This window comes from Aquarana catesbeiana, linkage group LG03 (assembly GCF_042186555.1).
Source record: "Aquarana catesbeiana isolate 2022-GZ linkage group LG03, ASM4218655v1, whole genome shotgun sequence".
Lineage (NCBI taxonomy): Eukaryota > Metazoa > Chordata > Amphibia > Anura > Ranidae > Aquarana > Aquarana catesbeiana.
The window spans coordinates 578022896-578039514 of NC_133326.1; the positions used below are offsets into that span (position 1 = coordinate 578022896).

The 16619-nt window shown below is 45.0% G+C and overlaps 1 protein-coding gene across 4 annotated transcripts in view; it reads right to left on the reverse strand.

Moving 5' to 3' along the window:
- The window catches only part of SCUBE1 (signal peptide, CUB domain and EGF like domain containing 1), a 461934-nt gene that overhangs the window by 372000 nt on the left and 73315 nt on the right, over nt 1-16619 (reverse strand). For all 4 annotated transcript variants that reach the window (XM_073621953.1, XM_073621951.1, XM_073621952.1 and 1 more), the window contains exon 3: nt 14092-14217. In XM_073621953.1, the coding sequence (XP_073478054.1) occupies nt 14092-14217 (126 nt within the window). The remainder of the gene's footprint in view (nt 1-14091; nt 14218-16619) is intronic.

A 16619-nucleotide genomic window follows, 5' to 3' on the forward strand; every position in this document is an offset into this window, starting at 1 on the left:
GTGCCTTGAATTCTGTTTCCCAATTGTCCCCGTTTATGGTGAACTATGGTTTCCAACCTTCCATGTTGTCTGACTCATTTGTTCTGCAGAGTATTCCTGCGTTAGAGGAGCATCTCCGTGGTCTTTGTTCCACTTGGGCACAAGGCCAGGAGGCTTTGCGACATGCTAATGATGGGTACAGACTCCACGCTGACCGCAGACATCTGCCTGTGCCTTCCTACCAGGCTGGGGACAGGGTCTGGCTGTCATCTCGCAACCTCTGACTTCGTGTTCCCTCTCTGAAGTTTGCACCTCGGTTTATTGGGCCTTTCCGTATTCTCCGCAGGATTAACCCAGTGGCTTACGGGTTGGACCTTCCTTCTAATATGCGTATCTCAAATGTATTTCATGTCTCCTTATTAAAACTTTTGGTCTGCAACCGCTTTACCACCTTGGTGCCACGTCCTCACCCCGTACAGGTTGAGAACCATGAGGAGTATGAAAAGTACAGTCCATTGTTGACTCCCGTAGGTGCATACAGTACCTGGTGCATTGGAAAAGGTACAGTCCGGAGGAACGCTCTTGGGTCTCATCCTCGGACATAAATGTACTTGTCGTCCTCCGCAATTTCCATCAACGTTTTCCCCTCAAGCCTGGTGGTCCTCCGTGGGGGAGGGGTCATTGAGAAGGGGGTACTGTCGGGGCTGGGCTCAGCCCTTCCTTCTCTGAGCTGGCCGCTCAGATGTCGGCTAATTGCGAGCTCCTATCTCTCCATGGTGACTCACCTGTTGATGATACTTACTTACTTAAGCCGTCCAGCCCAGAAGATCTCTGCCTTCACCTTAGTCAACATCAGAGAGACTTTCTCCTGCGCTCCTGTTAAAGACTTGCTTGGCTGGCATTCCTTCTGGCTCCAGATCCTGCTTGCTGTTCCACTACGCTGATTCCTGGCTTCCTGACTTTCTGGCTTGTCTGACTATCCGTTCCGGTTACCAAAATGTGGCTATGTTTTGACTATGTTTGTTCAATTTACTTTTATTATTAAACAAGTGTGATTTAACTGTACTTCTGTCTCGGTCCGATTCATGGTTTCTGACACTCAGACGGCATTTTCAGGGGGGCACCACCTGTACCGGGATGATGCCTGATCGGCTATAGCTGCTCGATTGCTAAGACAAGTGGCGAGACGGGACGTTTCTCACACACCACCAGCCGCCTTCCGTGGCTCTCTCGGGCTCTTCCATCCCACCAGGAGACCCAAATGACCGGCCGGCACGCCCACCACCTGGCAGGACAGCCAAGCATAGCTGGGATCGGCTGTTCGTAAGAGTAAACCGGAAGCAATGACATGACATCACTTCCGGTTTACTCGAAAACCATCAGCGTAATTTTTTTTAAATCTAAAGCATTCAATAACACCGATCTGGTGTTTTGAATGCTTTAAGTGCATAGGAAGGATTTGGGGTCTCCCTATAAAGACTACCTGTCACATGCCTATTGCTGTCACAAGGAAGTTTACATTCCTTGTAACAGCAATAAAAGTGATAAAAAAAATGAAAGCAACAGTGTACAAAAAATGTAAAATGAAAGTGCCCCAGTCCTCCCATGCTTGGAGGAAAACAGAGATTGTCTCACACATGTGAGTTATTACCGCAAACATCAGATCATGGGCAGTAATTACAGCACCAGACCTTCACTGTAAATCTCAAGTGGTAACTTGTAAAGGCTTTTAAAGCGTCGCCTATGGATAGTAAAATTGACAATGCTTGTCACCATTGCACGGGCGTGCACAATTATAATGCAGCTGGGATGGGACAAATTTAGTTGGGGGGGGCATCTGCATGTTGAATAGAAGACAGCAGCAACTTGGATTCCATTCTCACAATTTCATGTGTAATACCCTGGTATTTCTCCCTCTATGCGCATCTTGACTCCCTGTAATAGGGGTCATTTAAGTCTGGTGAGTGTGTAGTGTGTCTGCATGCTGGTGGAAAAAGAGACTTTCCTATACTCACAAAGAATGTTATCTGCACTTGAGACACTATGGACTTCACAAAAATGTCTATTCACCCATTTTAATTAGAGTTACTTATATGTGTGTATTGTGTATGGTCACAGTGGTAATGTTTAATTGATGATTTCCTTGTAGGAGCGCAGTTATTTTGGTTATATTTAGATGGGAGGGGCCCGATTTGAGTCTTGCCTAGGGCAGCGCAAAACCAAATTACACCACTGCATGCAACAAAAGATGGTCAGAGACTAAAGCCATGCTACAGGATTTGTTTACATGAGACAGTTAAACTTCAGACTGCTTGAGATCACAGCTAATACAGCACCATAAAATCGATGCTTAAATATTTGTGCTGCTAACAGCCCCCTACAAAATTACTTGTGCCACATTTGATATTGTTCTCAGAGGAATGCATTATAAATTATGTATTTAAAATTATTATAACATTTTGGTGAAATAATGCAGCCTTCTCTTGGGCAAACACAATGAAATTCAATTGTCCACCCGGTTGATCATCACTGGCTCATTAGACTTCACAGATTTAAAAAAAAAGAAAACAATAAAAGTACGGCCAACACTTCAAGTTCCATAATACAGCCTTCAAATTAGCAGCCAATGTTTTCATTTGAAGAGCATTCAGGTGTAAATTAAAAAACGACCACAAAAAGTAAATTAAAGTGGTTGTAAAGTCAGAAGGTTTCTCTTAATGCATTCTATGCATTAAGATAAAAAGCCTTCTGTGTGCAGCAGCCGCCCCAGCACCTCCAAATACTTACCTGAGCCCCATCTCTGTCCAGCGATGTCCACGAGTCCCTCGGCCATCCGGTACTCTGCATCCTGATTGGCTAAGGCACAGCAACAGCGCCACTGGCAGGCGAACCACAGCTCTGTGTCTGAATAGATACACGGAGCTGCAGCTTGGCTCGTGCCCCCATAGCAAGCTGCTTGCTGTGGGGGTACTCAACAGGAGGGAGAGGCCAGAGGGAACGAAGAGGGACCTGAGAAGAATAGGATCCAGGCTGCCCTGTGCAAATCCACTGCACAGAGCAGGTAAGTATAATAGGTTTGTTAATATAAAAAAACAAAAAAATTAGACTTTACAATCACTTTAACTGAATGATCCAATAATACCATCTAGAAAGAACTGCCACAATGCTTAAAGCGAAACTGCCTATAACAAATTGATCAAAAAAATAACCAGTTACACTTACCGGTAACGGTGTTTCTGGGAAGTCTGGTCCCAGACTGGTCCCACCTGACAGGAAACACAATCAACAAAGAGGTTAAAACCCCCACCCCTCCAGTTGTGAAAAAGTATTGACCCACACCAGTGCACAAGAGTGAAACACCTCAAAACTCAATACAAAACCAACATACCAAAAGAGCGGTAGGAAGTAAGCCAGTCATCCTGGAAGACTTCCCAGAAACACTGTTACAGGTCATTTTCTTAAGTCATCTTCCAGGATGCCTGAAGAAGCAAGTAGCTCAGGCCTACCTTAGAGCGAGACAACACCTTGAAGGACTTTCCTACCAAACGCCAGATCCTGAGGTGACAGCAACTCCACCCTGTAGTGTCTCAGGAAGGTGCTCTGGCTTGTCCATGTAGCTACTCTGCATATTTGCTCCATCGATGCTCCGGCCCTTTCTGACCAAGAGGTCACCAGAGACCGAGTAGAATGTACTCTAAGGTCTTTCGGGGCTGCCCTACCAGCCTGATCATAGGTTAAAGTAATAGTCTGCTTCATCCATCCTGCTATGGATGCTTTAGACGCTTGCTGACCCCTCTTCTGGCCAGAAAAATTAACTAATAAATGGCTGGACCTTCTAAATTCTTTTACTTTATCTAAATAAGCCAACAGACAACGTCTGACATCTAAACAAAGAAAGGGACGTTCTCTCTCATTCTGAGGATTGGTTCAAAATGAAGGAAGGACAATCTCTTGAGTTCTGTGGAACTTAGAGGCTACCTTTGGGAGATACAGGGGTCCTGCCTGAGTACAAACCTGTCATCAAATAATAGAAAAAAGGGCTCTTTTATTGACAGAGCCTGAATGTCGCTTATCCTTCTGGCCGTTGTAACCGCCAGCAGGAATGCTGTCTTTAGGGTAAGCAACTTAAGAGGGATAAGAGCTAACGGCTCAAACGGTGCCCTGGTTAGGGCTTCCAAGACTAACGTAAGGTCCCAGGGCAGAAACTTGCTCATCTGCACTGGGGACAGTCTATCTCTGGCTGACAAGAACCTTTTAATTAGGGGGTCCAGAGCCAACCTCCTGTCCAAAAAACAGGACAAGGCTGCGAGCTGAACCCTAAGTGTGTTGGTTGCCAGCCCCTGATCCGCGCCATCCTGGAGAAAATCCAGGATGTCAGGGATCTCCTGTTGGGAAGTCCCCTTCGCCTGGCACCAGCGTGCGAAGACTTTTGCGTAAATACGCCTGGTAACCGGATTCCCACTCAAAAGAAGGGTGTTGATTAATCTCTCAGAACACCCCCTTTTTTTGCAGGCTCTCCCTTTCAAGAGACAAGCCGTCAGCCTGAAGAAGCCAGGATCTGGGTGGCAGACTGGGCCCTGAAGGACAAGGTCCTACCGGTCTGGAAGACGGTGAGGGGGAGCTATGGACCAATTTCCCAGGGAAGGGAACCAGGTCCCTTTGGACCACCATGGGGTGATCAGAATCAATGCAGTATCCTCGGGATCAGGACTAAAGGGGAAAGGCATATGCCAAGCAGAAGTCACAAACTTGGGCCAGCACATCTACCCCCTCTGAGAGAGAGAGAGAGAGAGAGAGAGAGAGAGAGAGAGAGAGAGAGAAGAATCTCTTCACTCTTCTGTTCCCTCTGCGGGCAAAGAGATCGATCTCTGGGTTGCCGAATTGCCGCCACACAAGGGAGAATACTTTGGGGTTCAACTGAGGTAGTCCGACTGAGGTAGTCCGCTTCAACAATGTATGCCCCCTTTATATGTCCTGCTGAGATGGAGGGGATTCTCTGCTCTGCCCATTCGAGGAGCTCCAGAGCCAGGGTCAAAAGAGCGCGAAACCTGGTGCCTCCCTGATGATTCAGGAATGCCACCGCAGTTGCATTGTCGGAAAGGATCTGGACCTCCCGACCCCTGATTCTTTCCTCGGAAGCCCTTAAGGCCTCTCTTACCACCAAGAGTTCCAGGAAGTTGGAGGAAGAGCTCCTCTGACTCTGGTTCCAGGCGCCGTGGGCTCGAAGTTCGTCAAAGTGGGCCCCCCAACCCCAGGTGCTTGCATCTGTTGTTACCCTGAGGGGTTGGAGTTGGGCCCAAAGGAGGCCCTCCCGCAACCTCTGAGGATAGAGCCACCACTGTAGAGACTCCTTTACCTTTGCTGGAATGGGAACCTTGTTGTCCAGCATTCCTCTTTTCCCATCCCAGGAGGATAGGAAGATTTGCTGGAGAGTCCTGGAATGGAGCTGAGCCCATGGAACTGCTGGGATACAGGATGTCATCAGCTCAAGAAATCTCATGACCCTTCTGTAAGAGACCTCTTCTAAGTCTAGAAGGGGCGCTACTGCTGAAATAAGGCCCTCTACCTTCCCCTGGAGCAAAACAAGCTTCTGTGCTGTTGAATCCACCAGGAACCCTAGATAGATCTTGGTCTGGGCAGGAACCAGCGAGGATTTCTCCTGGCTGATGATCCACCGCAGGGACTCCAAGGCACTCATTACCTTGACCAGGACAGAGAGAAGGAGATCGGTCGGAGAGAAGGAGATCTCGATTCTGGTTGTAAACCAGTATGTCGTCGAGATAGGGGATCAGCGTTACTCCTTGGAGATGAAGGAATGCAACCACCTCTGCCAGGATTTTTGTAAACACTCTCAGACTGACTGCGAGTCCAAAGGGTAGGGCAGAAAAGTTCCAGTGCTGCACTTCCTGCTCTGAGGGGATCGAGAACCTTAGAAAGGCCTGGTGCTCTGGAAAAATAGGGATGTGAGATAGGCATCCAAGTCTATCGTTATCATAAATACGAGACACATATGCAAGTTAGAAAGCAATGCCCCCCTTGCTATGTCCCACAGAAGAGTCGGGGGCCCCCCTCCCCCATTATTACCCCTGCCAGCTTAGGTTGACTCACCCCCTGTGGTCTCCTCTAATAATGCGGCCACTGAGGGCCTCTCCTCTCTTTCCATCTTATCACCGCTGCCAGTGCTGCACTCCTTGCTGAGACTGGTGCCAACGATTCGGTAAGAGAAGGATTTGGATGCCTGCTCCACTGTCGGTCAGACCTCCACTCCCAGCTCAGAACACCGGACCGAAAGTGACCCGGGGAGGCGTGGCGACGTAATTTCCGGTGCTAGGGAGGAAGCTGAGTAATTTCTCTTCCTGTCACCAGCAAGATGGCGCCGAATCCTCTCAGCTCAGCCATCTTTTACTGCCAGCAGCCTGCGCGGCCTTCTGCAGGAGTGCCAGGAGTCGGGGGTATGCCCTACCCGGTTCCCGAGGGAGACCTGACTGACAGCTCCCCCCCGTTGATTGGACACCCGCTAGGTAAGGAGGGAGGAACAAGAAAATGGTCCCTGAAGTTCTGGGTACACCACTGTACCCAGGGTCCTTCAGCTCTCAGGGGGGCTCTTCCCAAAACTGCCACCCCCCCAGAAAGTGGGGAGACTCCCCAGGAAGGGCAAGCCCTACCAGACCCAATAACTTCACAAGGCTGCGGCCTGGCTCCCAGGGGAGAACACCAGCCCACAGCTTCGGGTCTATAAGAAAAAAACAAATGTTTTCGCTGTGGGGAAACACAATCAAGAACTGAGGAGCACAGAAGGGGCGGGGGTTTTAACCTCTTTGTTGATTGTGTTTCCTGTCAGGTTGGACCAGTAATCTCTTGAGACGACTTGAGAAAGAGTGTTCTTTATCAAGGGACATAAATCCCACATTAATAATTATGCTACCAAAATTAGTATGTGCTGTAAATTTCCTCCAGCGTTGCTCCGGTTTCTTCTTTCTGGAGGCTGTCATTTTGCTGAAGCCCAGAGCCCCTGAGCAGAAGTAAATCTTTAGGCTGCCAGCAGATCGGCTTCTAGATTTTTGGCAGCGCCTAAAAATAGAAAGCAACTGAGGGTGTGCAGAGCAGAGCGAGACAGTGTGACTATACCTGCAAAAGGGACCAGCCTGAAGGCATCTAGCAGGACTTCTGATTAAAGTTCCACTTTAAAGTAAACCGGTCAGCCCTTTTTAACATATACGCTGCATTCATACTTGTGTAGTGCATGAATGCACGCATTTTGTGAAGCATGCAAAAGCACACATTGTGTTTGTGGCATCATTCATTTTGAATAGCACCCCAAAACACAGCAAAAAAAAAACACTGAAAACTCAAAAAAGATATTTGAATTTCTTTGCTGTGTGTGAAAAGAAAAAAAGAATAGGCTGTCCTATGCGCAAAGCACAACATTATACGAAAGACATATTAAAACAGATTTGCTGCCGTGTGAAACGTTGCTTAAAGTAAAAAGACCTGCCTAAAAAGCAGACACAGCAAGATTCCACCATTGTGTGCCCCCTCAACTTCGTTTTCCTTTTTTTTTTTTTTTTTTTTTTTTGTACTAGGATTTCTTCCCTAGTAAATCTGGCCATACATGGATCGAAATTTGGACAGTTTTTTACTGAACGATCAGTGCCGCCAGCTATAGCCAGCAACACTGATTATTGTATTCTGCCAGTGGAGAAGGCTCCCCACCGGCACAACCCAATAGCACTGTGGGAAGGATTGAATGAGAAAAATGTGCTGATCCCCCCATCAACACAGTCGGTGCTGATCGGGGGGGGGGGGGGGGGACTGGCACATTTTTCTTGTTCAAGGAAAACAAAAATGTATAAAGTATGGCCAGTCTCAGACATTCTAATAGATCACACTGTAATTAGGCAAAACGGTAAATGGACAAGATAAAGAGCAGCAGCACCTGATTAAGACAGCCCATAGATCAGTGGTTCTCAACTCCTGCCCTTAGGACCAACCAACAGGCCAGGTTTGCAAGATAACTAAAATACATCACAGGTGATATCATTTGCTGCTCAGTGATTCTATACTAGTTTGCATCTCCCCAAAGTAATACTTAAAATCTGGCCTGTTAGTGGGCCCTGAGGACAGGAGTTGAGAACCACTGCCATAGATAACGTTTTTTTCATTCAACCAACGTGTTGAGCAAAACAAAAACTGCCTTGATTCCCCCAACCACACACTTATTGTGGATGAGTCCTTCCCTCTGAGCTTTTTTATTCCGACAATGGGGAGACTTCACCATTGTTAGAAAACTCTTTAACCTGCAGTGCTGATCGAGCGGGGAAAATCTGACAGGGCTGTTGTATAGAAGTTGATTGGTAGAACAACTACTGCACAACCTCCCTGTCCATATGTGGATCAAAATTTGTCCGGTCCCTGCTGCATTGGCCAAGTCTCGATCCATGTATGGCTGGATTAAATCGGAGCTCTGCTCTTTCGCACCCCCCCCCCCCTCACTGCCACATGTGGCACTTTGTGGGGGGGGGGAGCAGGTACCTGGTTTTGACAGGTACCCACTCCCAATTCTGGGTAAGATGGGAGTGGCGATCTTAGAGTATTTCCAGAAGACTGCTGGACCATACAGAAAGCGAAGAGCAACTCACATATGTGCAGTAGAAAACTGGCAATCACAGAAATGACTTACCTCACAGCGGCGGCCTTAACAGGAAGATGTAAATGTGGGAACTCTGCTTTAATGCATTCCCTGGATTAAGGTAAAAAAAAACTCCCCATCTCCTAGCCTACCCCCATCCCTAAAACACTTACCTGACTCCTCTCACCGTTCCAGCACTGTCTCGTCTGATGCCCTGGTCCTCTCATTTCCTGGTCTCAAAGGAGACACAGAGAAGTGGGAGCCATAGGCTTCTGCTACTCTCAGTTAAACTCCTGTGAGGAGGGAGCAGGGCCGTGGCTTACAAGCAATGCGCATGTCTATGGCTGCACAAAATCTGTCTTGGGAGAATGTTTACACGGGTGCTTCATAGCACTCGGCTTGCTAAGGAGGAATCTGGAAGAGGAAAGAGCTAACAGCACCACTTGGGGGGGGGGCTGCCAAAGAGGAGGTAAGAGACCGCTCTGTGCAATATCGTTGCACAGAGCAAGTAAGTATTACCTTTAGTATCACTTTAAAGTAACTGTTCTAGTCTGCATGAATAAATTCCATATGTCACAATACAATACACACCAATATATAAAAAAAAATGAATTTGAACATTATAATACCCTTCCTAATTTTTTGATTAGCCCCTGCATGGGCAGTACTGCTTTTAAACCTCTACTACTAAAATTATATCGAAAAAAAAAAATAAATAAACTACTGGCCTTCAACTGCCACTAGATGTTGTTATTTTTCCAGTTTGAATGACAGCCAGCCGCTCAATAATTAACCGACGACCTATGAATACAGGCTGTCATAGACCCACCCAATGAAGCCTGGGCTTACAGTACTTCTGCACTAAGCTGCATCACATATCATTAGATGAGCACCAGCAGTCCTAAAGGGCAACCTGTCTACTGCAAACTCTGAAGAAGAAGAGGAAGAACCCATGACATCACCAGGTTGGCCTCGATAGTGCAGGAAAAAAATGTATGTATAGCGCCACCTCTGAGGAAGAAAAAGAAGAACCCATGACATCACTAGATTGGCCTGAAAAATTGTATGAATAAGGTCTTAAAAAAAAAAACTAGAAGTGAGTCGGGCTGAGGTAAGCTAGAGTTGAACCTAAACAAAAAAACATAAAAAAACAAAACAAAAAAACTGTCCTTGAGCTCCACTTTAACGTCTCCGCCTAGGTTGATATGTCATAAGTCTACTGCAGGCAGGAGGAAACATTTTCACAGTCCCCCCAAGTGATCAAATTGCAACACATCTGAAAACGGCTCATCTGTGCACAGGCACAAGGCTTTACATGATGTTTCATCTCTTCGTGCAGGCTTTTCAGGTCAGTAAATAGATGTTGACCCTGAATGATGCCTGAATAAAGGTGGTACCATCCTGCTGGAAAGAAAAGCAGACAACGGCATTGTCAGGGGGTATTGTGATCTCTGTGAGAGATAATAATTACCCAATTGCTACATTTACATATATTAAAAATAAATATATCTATCCAATGCTAGGTCTACTTTTAAGATTTCCAATATTTAAATATGGTACAGTCAGACATCCTGGTCCTTCTCTGTTGCTCATTAGGAGTGAAAAGACTTATATTTCATTTCATTTATTAAAGCTCATCGACTACAGGCCTATTTATGAACAGTCCATGATATTACAGTGCAGACCATTGATGTGACCCCTATGAAAGCAGTAAATGTGTCACCAGCCATCTAGACAGCAGACAAGCACACAAGAGTCAGGACATTTTTTTTTTTTTTCATTTGGCACTAAAATAGCAGCAGCAGTGAAGTCTGATTTATCAACATACGATACACAGCGACCAAAATGCATAAAGATGTTGTTCTGAGACTTGCTGTCCACTAATAATCAACCACCATAGAATTGTACATTCTGTGGCATCATTCTTTATGTCAAAAAGACTTAACAGACCCTGTCCTCTGCAGAAAGCCCCGCACAGTCAAGGAAATTCATATTTACACATATTGACAGAGAAGGCTTGTTTCAGCAAGAAATGGAACTTAGTGGCGTCTGTCAAAAAAGTAATAAAATGGGATCTAGAAAAACATGACTAGGCTGTAAAGGGCCATTTTCAGAGGCGGGCAAGCAAGAAGGTATTTTAGCCACGCTGAGCAAATAAAACTCAGAAATGGAGAAAATGATATTTCAGACATAAAAAACAGGAAGCATGGGAACACCTACAAATGCTGTAAATCCAGACAAACAAACAGTTTATCTGTTTAAAGTGGACCTTCACCTCCTTTCGATAATTTTCCTCCTCCCCTCTTCAGTAACATATCAGATACTGAAAAAACTTACTGAATACCTTTTCTGTAGGACCAGCTCTTTCGGCTTTCCCCTTCCTGAAGCCTCCTAGGATACTCACATCATCCATCCCAGGAGACTTTTGGGCAAGATTTGGCACACTGCACGTGCTACGCGTCATCAGAAGTGACCACCATCCCCTGATGACGTCAGTAGAGAAGATGGCACAGGACCTGGCAGCTGCAGGTTACACCAGACAATACTGGACTTGCCAAGCATGTTTGAGGACAACCAGTAGTCAAGGTAAGGTAGATAAATAAATAAATGTGTGTGTATAGAGCATGGGGGGAGGGGATTGAGTAACATAGATAAGGCTGGCCATAGATAGTTCGAATCTCAGCCAGTTTAGCAGGAACCGGCCAAGATTCGAACAATCGGTCGATCAACTTGGGTACAACCAGCCTACTGAATTTTACTTGTGAATATCGCTGGCAGCTGCTTGCGAATAGTTTGAACCAGGCTTTGGACTGTCTTGTGATTTAGACATCCCGGCCAAGCAAGGATGATTATCCTCGTTTTTTTCAAGCTATATAAAAACAATATAGCTTGGTCACTGACCCGCCCAAGCCAATGAAGGATCATAAACCAATAACCTCGTAACTCTGCTCTTGGATTAGATTTCAATGCATTGAATGGATTCAATTGTTATCTTTTATCAACAGTGAGAAGTTTGGACTTAAAGTATAAGGGCTCTATCACATGGGCGGACCCTGCCAGCTGATTCGCCTGCTCACTAGAGGATCTGTCCATTTATGTAGAGCAGACACAGACACAGCCCGCTTTCCTCTATAGGCAGTCGGATGTAAACAAACACCCTGTCTGTTTACACCCAACTGCCACTCGATCTGATCCGCCAGATGAATAGGAAATGGATCCCCCATCTGTGTTTTTAGCAAATAGAATCGGATTAGATCAGATGTCGGCAGGTGTCAGGTGGATGCACTGAACAGGCTACATACTGAGCCATGGGAAGCAGATAAAGAACTGCCAAAAGACCTGCATAATAAGGTAATGGAACTGTAAAAATATGGAAAATGATATAAAAATATATCCAAAGCCTGGAATATGCAGGTCAGTACTGTTCAATCACTTTTTAAGAAGTGAAACATTTGGGGATCTCTTGATACCAAGCCAAGGTCAGGTAGACCAAGAAAGATTGCAGCCACAGCTGCCAAAAGAATTGTTTGGGATACGAAGAAAACCCACAAGTAACCTCAGGAGAAATACAGGCTACTCTGGAAAAAAGAAAGGTAGTGTGGTTGTTTCAAGGAGCACAATGCGAAGATACTTGAACAAAAGTGAGCTACATGGTCCAATTCATAGCAAGAAGCCTTTACTGTGTCAATGCCACAAAAAAGTCTGGCTACAATATGCCAACACCTTGACATGTGTCTATGGATGCAGACAGCATGGCTTAGAATCAAGCCCATAGGTGCACCACCATAGGAAGAGGCTTCCTATGAGGCATACCGAGAAGAGAAAAAGCAAGGCACGCTGGTGGGGGACCTGAGAAGAGGATTGGGGTCGCTCTGTCCATGTAGGTTATTTAAAAAAATAAATAATTTGACTTTACAATCACGTTAAAAGCCTTTTTATCATTAAAAACTCTTCCCACGAGCCAGCCCACTGCTTGCATCAGGACTGAGAGCCCCTGAAAGAAGTACTGAGACGGGGTTCTGAAGAAAGCTATGTACAGGACCCTGCTTGTCCCTCCCACCAGCCATGATCTGCTTGCATTGCATAGAGAAGCATGGGGACTCAGTGATGATGTCACTGCATCTAAGTGAGGTGCGCAATAAAAACCAAAAGGTCTTAAAAAAAATTCTTTAGCATGTTGATGGGGGAGGGGCCTGGGAAGGGAAAATATAAGCAGATCAAACTTCAGCTAAAATGTTCAGATCAGAATAATAATATGACAATGCACCAAGCAAACACAAAGAACCTTCTCCAAGAGAAAACTCATATGATGTGTATACAGCTGGCCCTTCACAACAAATTATCCTTAAGAGAAGAATTCAGATACTGTAACCCTGATGAACATCAACAGAAGAAGCAACACACGAGGAAAGCTAATCCCCTTACTGCTGATTGGCTAGCTGACTTCTGTGAACCACCTACGCAGAACTGTGTGCAGCATGCTCGATCTGTAAGACAACTGAAACCAGGCATTAAGAGCAGTATCAGAAAGAACCCCATAGTAGTCTAAATTCTTAAAGGTAGTGGGTTTTTTTTGCTACATAAAAGAGCCAACATTTAAGAGGGCTTTCACTTGATATGTGATATGTAGCTTTAGCGTTTTCATTTCCAATCAGCCTCTTTCATTTACGATTAAGGGCCCTTTACATTTGTGCAATGTGCTGTCTGTGCCCATTGAAGATATTTTCCCTCACCTCCTGTCCTGGTGGAGTGACAGTGCTTCTAACCCTTCAACAAAGTAGAAAAAAGTGGCTGCAATTTTCTTTTAAGTGAAAACATTTAATTCTTTCCAGATGACCCCTTCAATACGGAAAATACTAAAAATAATAACTGCATGTTACAAGAAAATCAAACAACATGAATGGATATGACAGGTCAGCTGTAGGAATCAGAATGGAAGAAAGGCCACCTCTGTTGTCATTTAAATGGTCACTTTCAGATTCCTGTTACTATAGACCAGGGGTCTCCAAACTATCTAAACAAAGGGCCAGTATACTATCCTACAGACTTTAGAGGGGCATGACTGTGGCCAGTGGGAGTAGAAAACGTCCGAAGGTGTCAGCGAGATAACTAGTGCCCCATCACTGGCATCAGTGACAGGAATAGTGCCTCATCATTAGTGTCAGTGGGAGGAATAGTGCCTCATCATTAGTGTCAGTGGGAGGACTAGTGCCCCATCATTGTTGTCAGTGGAAGGACTAGTGCCCCATCATTGGTGTCAGTGGGAGGAATAGAGTCCCACTGTTGGTGTCGGTGGCAGGAATTTATGCCTCATTGTTAATTGTCAGTGGGAGGAATAGTGCCCTAAGGGCCAGATAAAGGCAAGCAAAGGGCCACATACGGCCCCCAGGCTGCAGTTTGGAGACCACTGCTATAGACTATAAATAAATTTAAAACATAGTAAAATTCTGCAGATGACAAACATAAAACGTAATTGTACTTACCCAAGCAATTGTGTCCATCATGTGCCAGCATAAATCCATCATAGCATGTGCACCTATAATTCCCTGGTATATTGATACATTCATGAACACATCCTCCATTGTAGTCATTGTCACATTCATCGATATCTGTAAGGAAGAACAGAAATCATACCAATAAGGTATTCATAACAGATAGGAAACTTAGTTAATTTATTTTTCAGTTGGTATTGCAAAACTTCGGCCAAAAATAACAAGATAAAAACGGGTCGATCATATAAAATATTTTGCTCTGGCATCTGTACAGCCCTCAGTGGCTTCATGTCCATTTCTGGTGGGGAGTCATTAAGTGCCCATGTGAGCAAAACCTTAAGGATGTTAATGAATGACAGAAGTTCTCCAGAGAAAGCAGAAGTGCTCCTTTTTTAAAGGAAGGCAAGGTCATCACCCTTTATCTGATGACTGAAGGTGCACTTAGTTTTCTTGCCTTTCGCTGAGATCTCCATGCCTATCTTTGCCCAAACTCAGCTCTTATTTTATGAAAACCCCCATTGAGCAGTGAAGTCATCACCTGATGGTCTCGTGTCTCTTATGGGCGATTCTGGGGAGATCTCTGTGCTGTGGGAGTTCCCTGGTCTACACACCTGTACCCATTATTGAGGAGCTTCTTCCCCTGAAGGATTTTGTAATTATTTTATATTATGGAGAATGTTACAGAAGGAGACTGAACATACAAATCTAGAACAGAACATCCAAAACTCCCAGGTGGACAAGAGCAAATCGGGAATTATGTTAACGAGTCCTTCAAAGTCCCTTGTGATCCTTATGCCTAAACTTGGGCCACTGAGCCCTTGCATTTACAGGACATAACAAATAGTCTTAATCTAGCTGGATCGCATTCACACAATTACTGCAAGAGTGTAAGCACCTTATTTCAATTGATTGTTAATGGATGTAAATATGATATACAGGTGATACTGAAAAATTAGAATATCGTGCAAAAGTTAACTTATTTCACTAATGCAACTTAAAAGGTGAAACTAATATATGAGATAGACTCATTACATGCAAAGCAAGATAGTTCAAGCCGTGATTTGTCATAATTGTGATGATTATGGCTTACAGCTCATGAAAACCCCAAATCCACAATCTCAGAAAATTAGAATATTACATGCAATCAATAAAACAAGGATTGTACATGGAACAATATCGGACCTCTGAAAAGTATAAGCATGCATATGTACTCAGTACTTGGTTTGGGCCCCCTTTTGCAGCAATTACTGCCTCAATGCGGAGTGGCATGGAAGTTATCAGCCTGTGGCACTGCTGAGGTGTTATGGAAGACCAGTATGCTTTAATAGCGGCCTTCAGCTCTTCTGCATTGGTCGGTCTCATGTCTCTCATCTTTCTCTTGGCAATGCCCCATAGATTCTGTATGGGGTTCAGGTCAGGCAAGTTTGCTGGCCAATCAAGCACAGTAATCCCACAGTCATTGAACCAGGTTTTGGTGTTTTTGGCAGTGTGGGCAGGTGCCAAGTCCTGCTGGAAAATGAAGTCAGCATCCCCATAGAGCTCGTCTGCGGAAGGAAGCATGAAGTGCTAAAAAATCTCCTGGTAGACGGCTGCGTTGACCCTGGACTTAATGAAGCACAGTGGACCAACACCAGCAGATGACATGGCTCCCCAAATCAACACAGACTGTGGAAACCTCACACTGGACTTCAAGCATCTTGCAGTGTGTGCCTCTCCATTCTTCCTCCATACTCTGGGTCCTTGGTTTCCAAATGAGATGCAAAATTTGCTCTCATCAGAAAAGAGGATTTTGGACCACTGTGCAACAGACCAGTTCTGTTTTTCTTTAGCCCAGGTAAGACACTTCTGAGGTTGTTTGTTGTTCAGGAGTAGATTGACAAGAGGAATACGACATTTGAAGCCCATGTCCAGGATCCGTCTGTGTGTGGTAGCTTTTGATGAACTGACTCCAGCCCTAGTCCACTCCTTGTGAAAGTCCAACACTTTTGATTGGCCTTTTCCTGACAATCCTCTCCAGGCAGCAATCATCCCTGCTGCTTGTGCACCTTTTTCTTCCACACAACTTTCTATTAATGTGCTTTGATACAGCACTTTGGGAACATCCAACGTCTTTTGCAATTATCTTTTGATGCTTTCCCTCTTTATGGAGGGTGTCAATGATGGTTTTCTGCACAACTGTCAGGTCAGCAGTCTTTCCCATGATTGTGATTCCCACTGAACCAGACTGAGAGACCATTTAAAGGCTCTGGAACCCTTTGCAGGTGTTATGGCTTAATTAGCTGATTAAAGTGGGACACTTTGAGCCTAGAATATTGCACCTTTTCACAATATTCTAATTTTCTGAGATTGTGGATTTGGGGTTTTCATGAGCTGTAAGCCATAATCATCACAATTATGACAAATCACAGCTTGAACTATCTTGCTTTGCATATAATGAGTCTATCTCATATATTAGTTTCACCTTTTTAGTTGCATTAGTGAAATAAATGAACTTTTGCACGATATTCAAATTTTTCGAG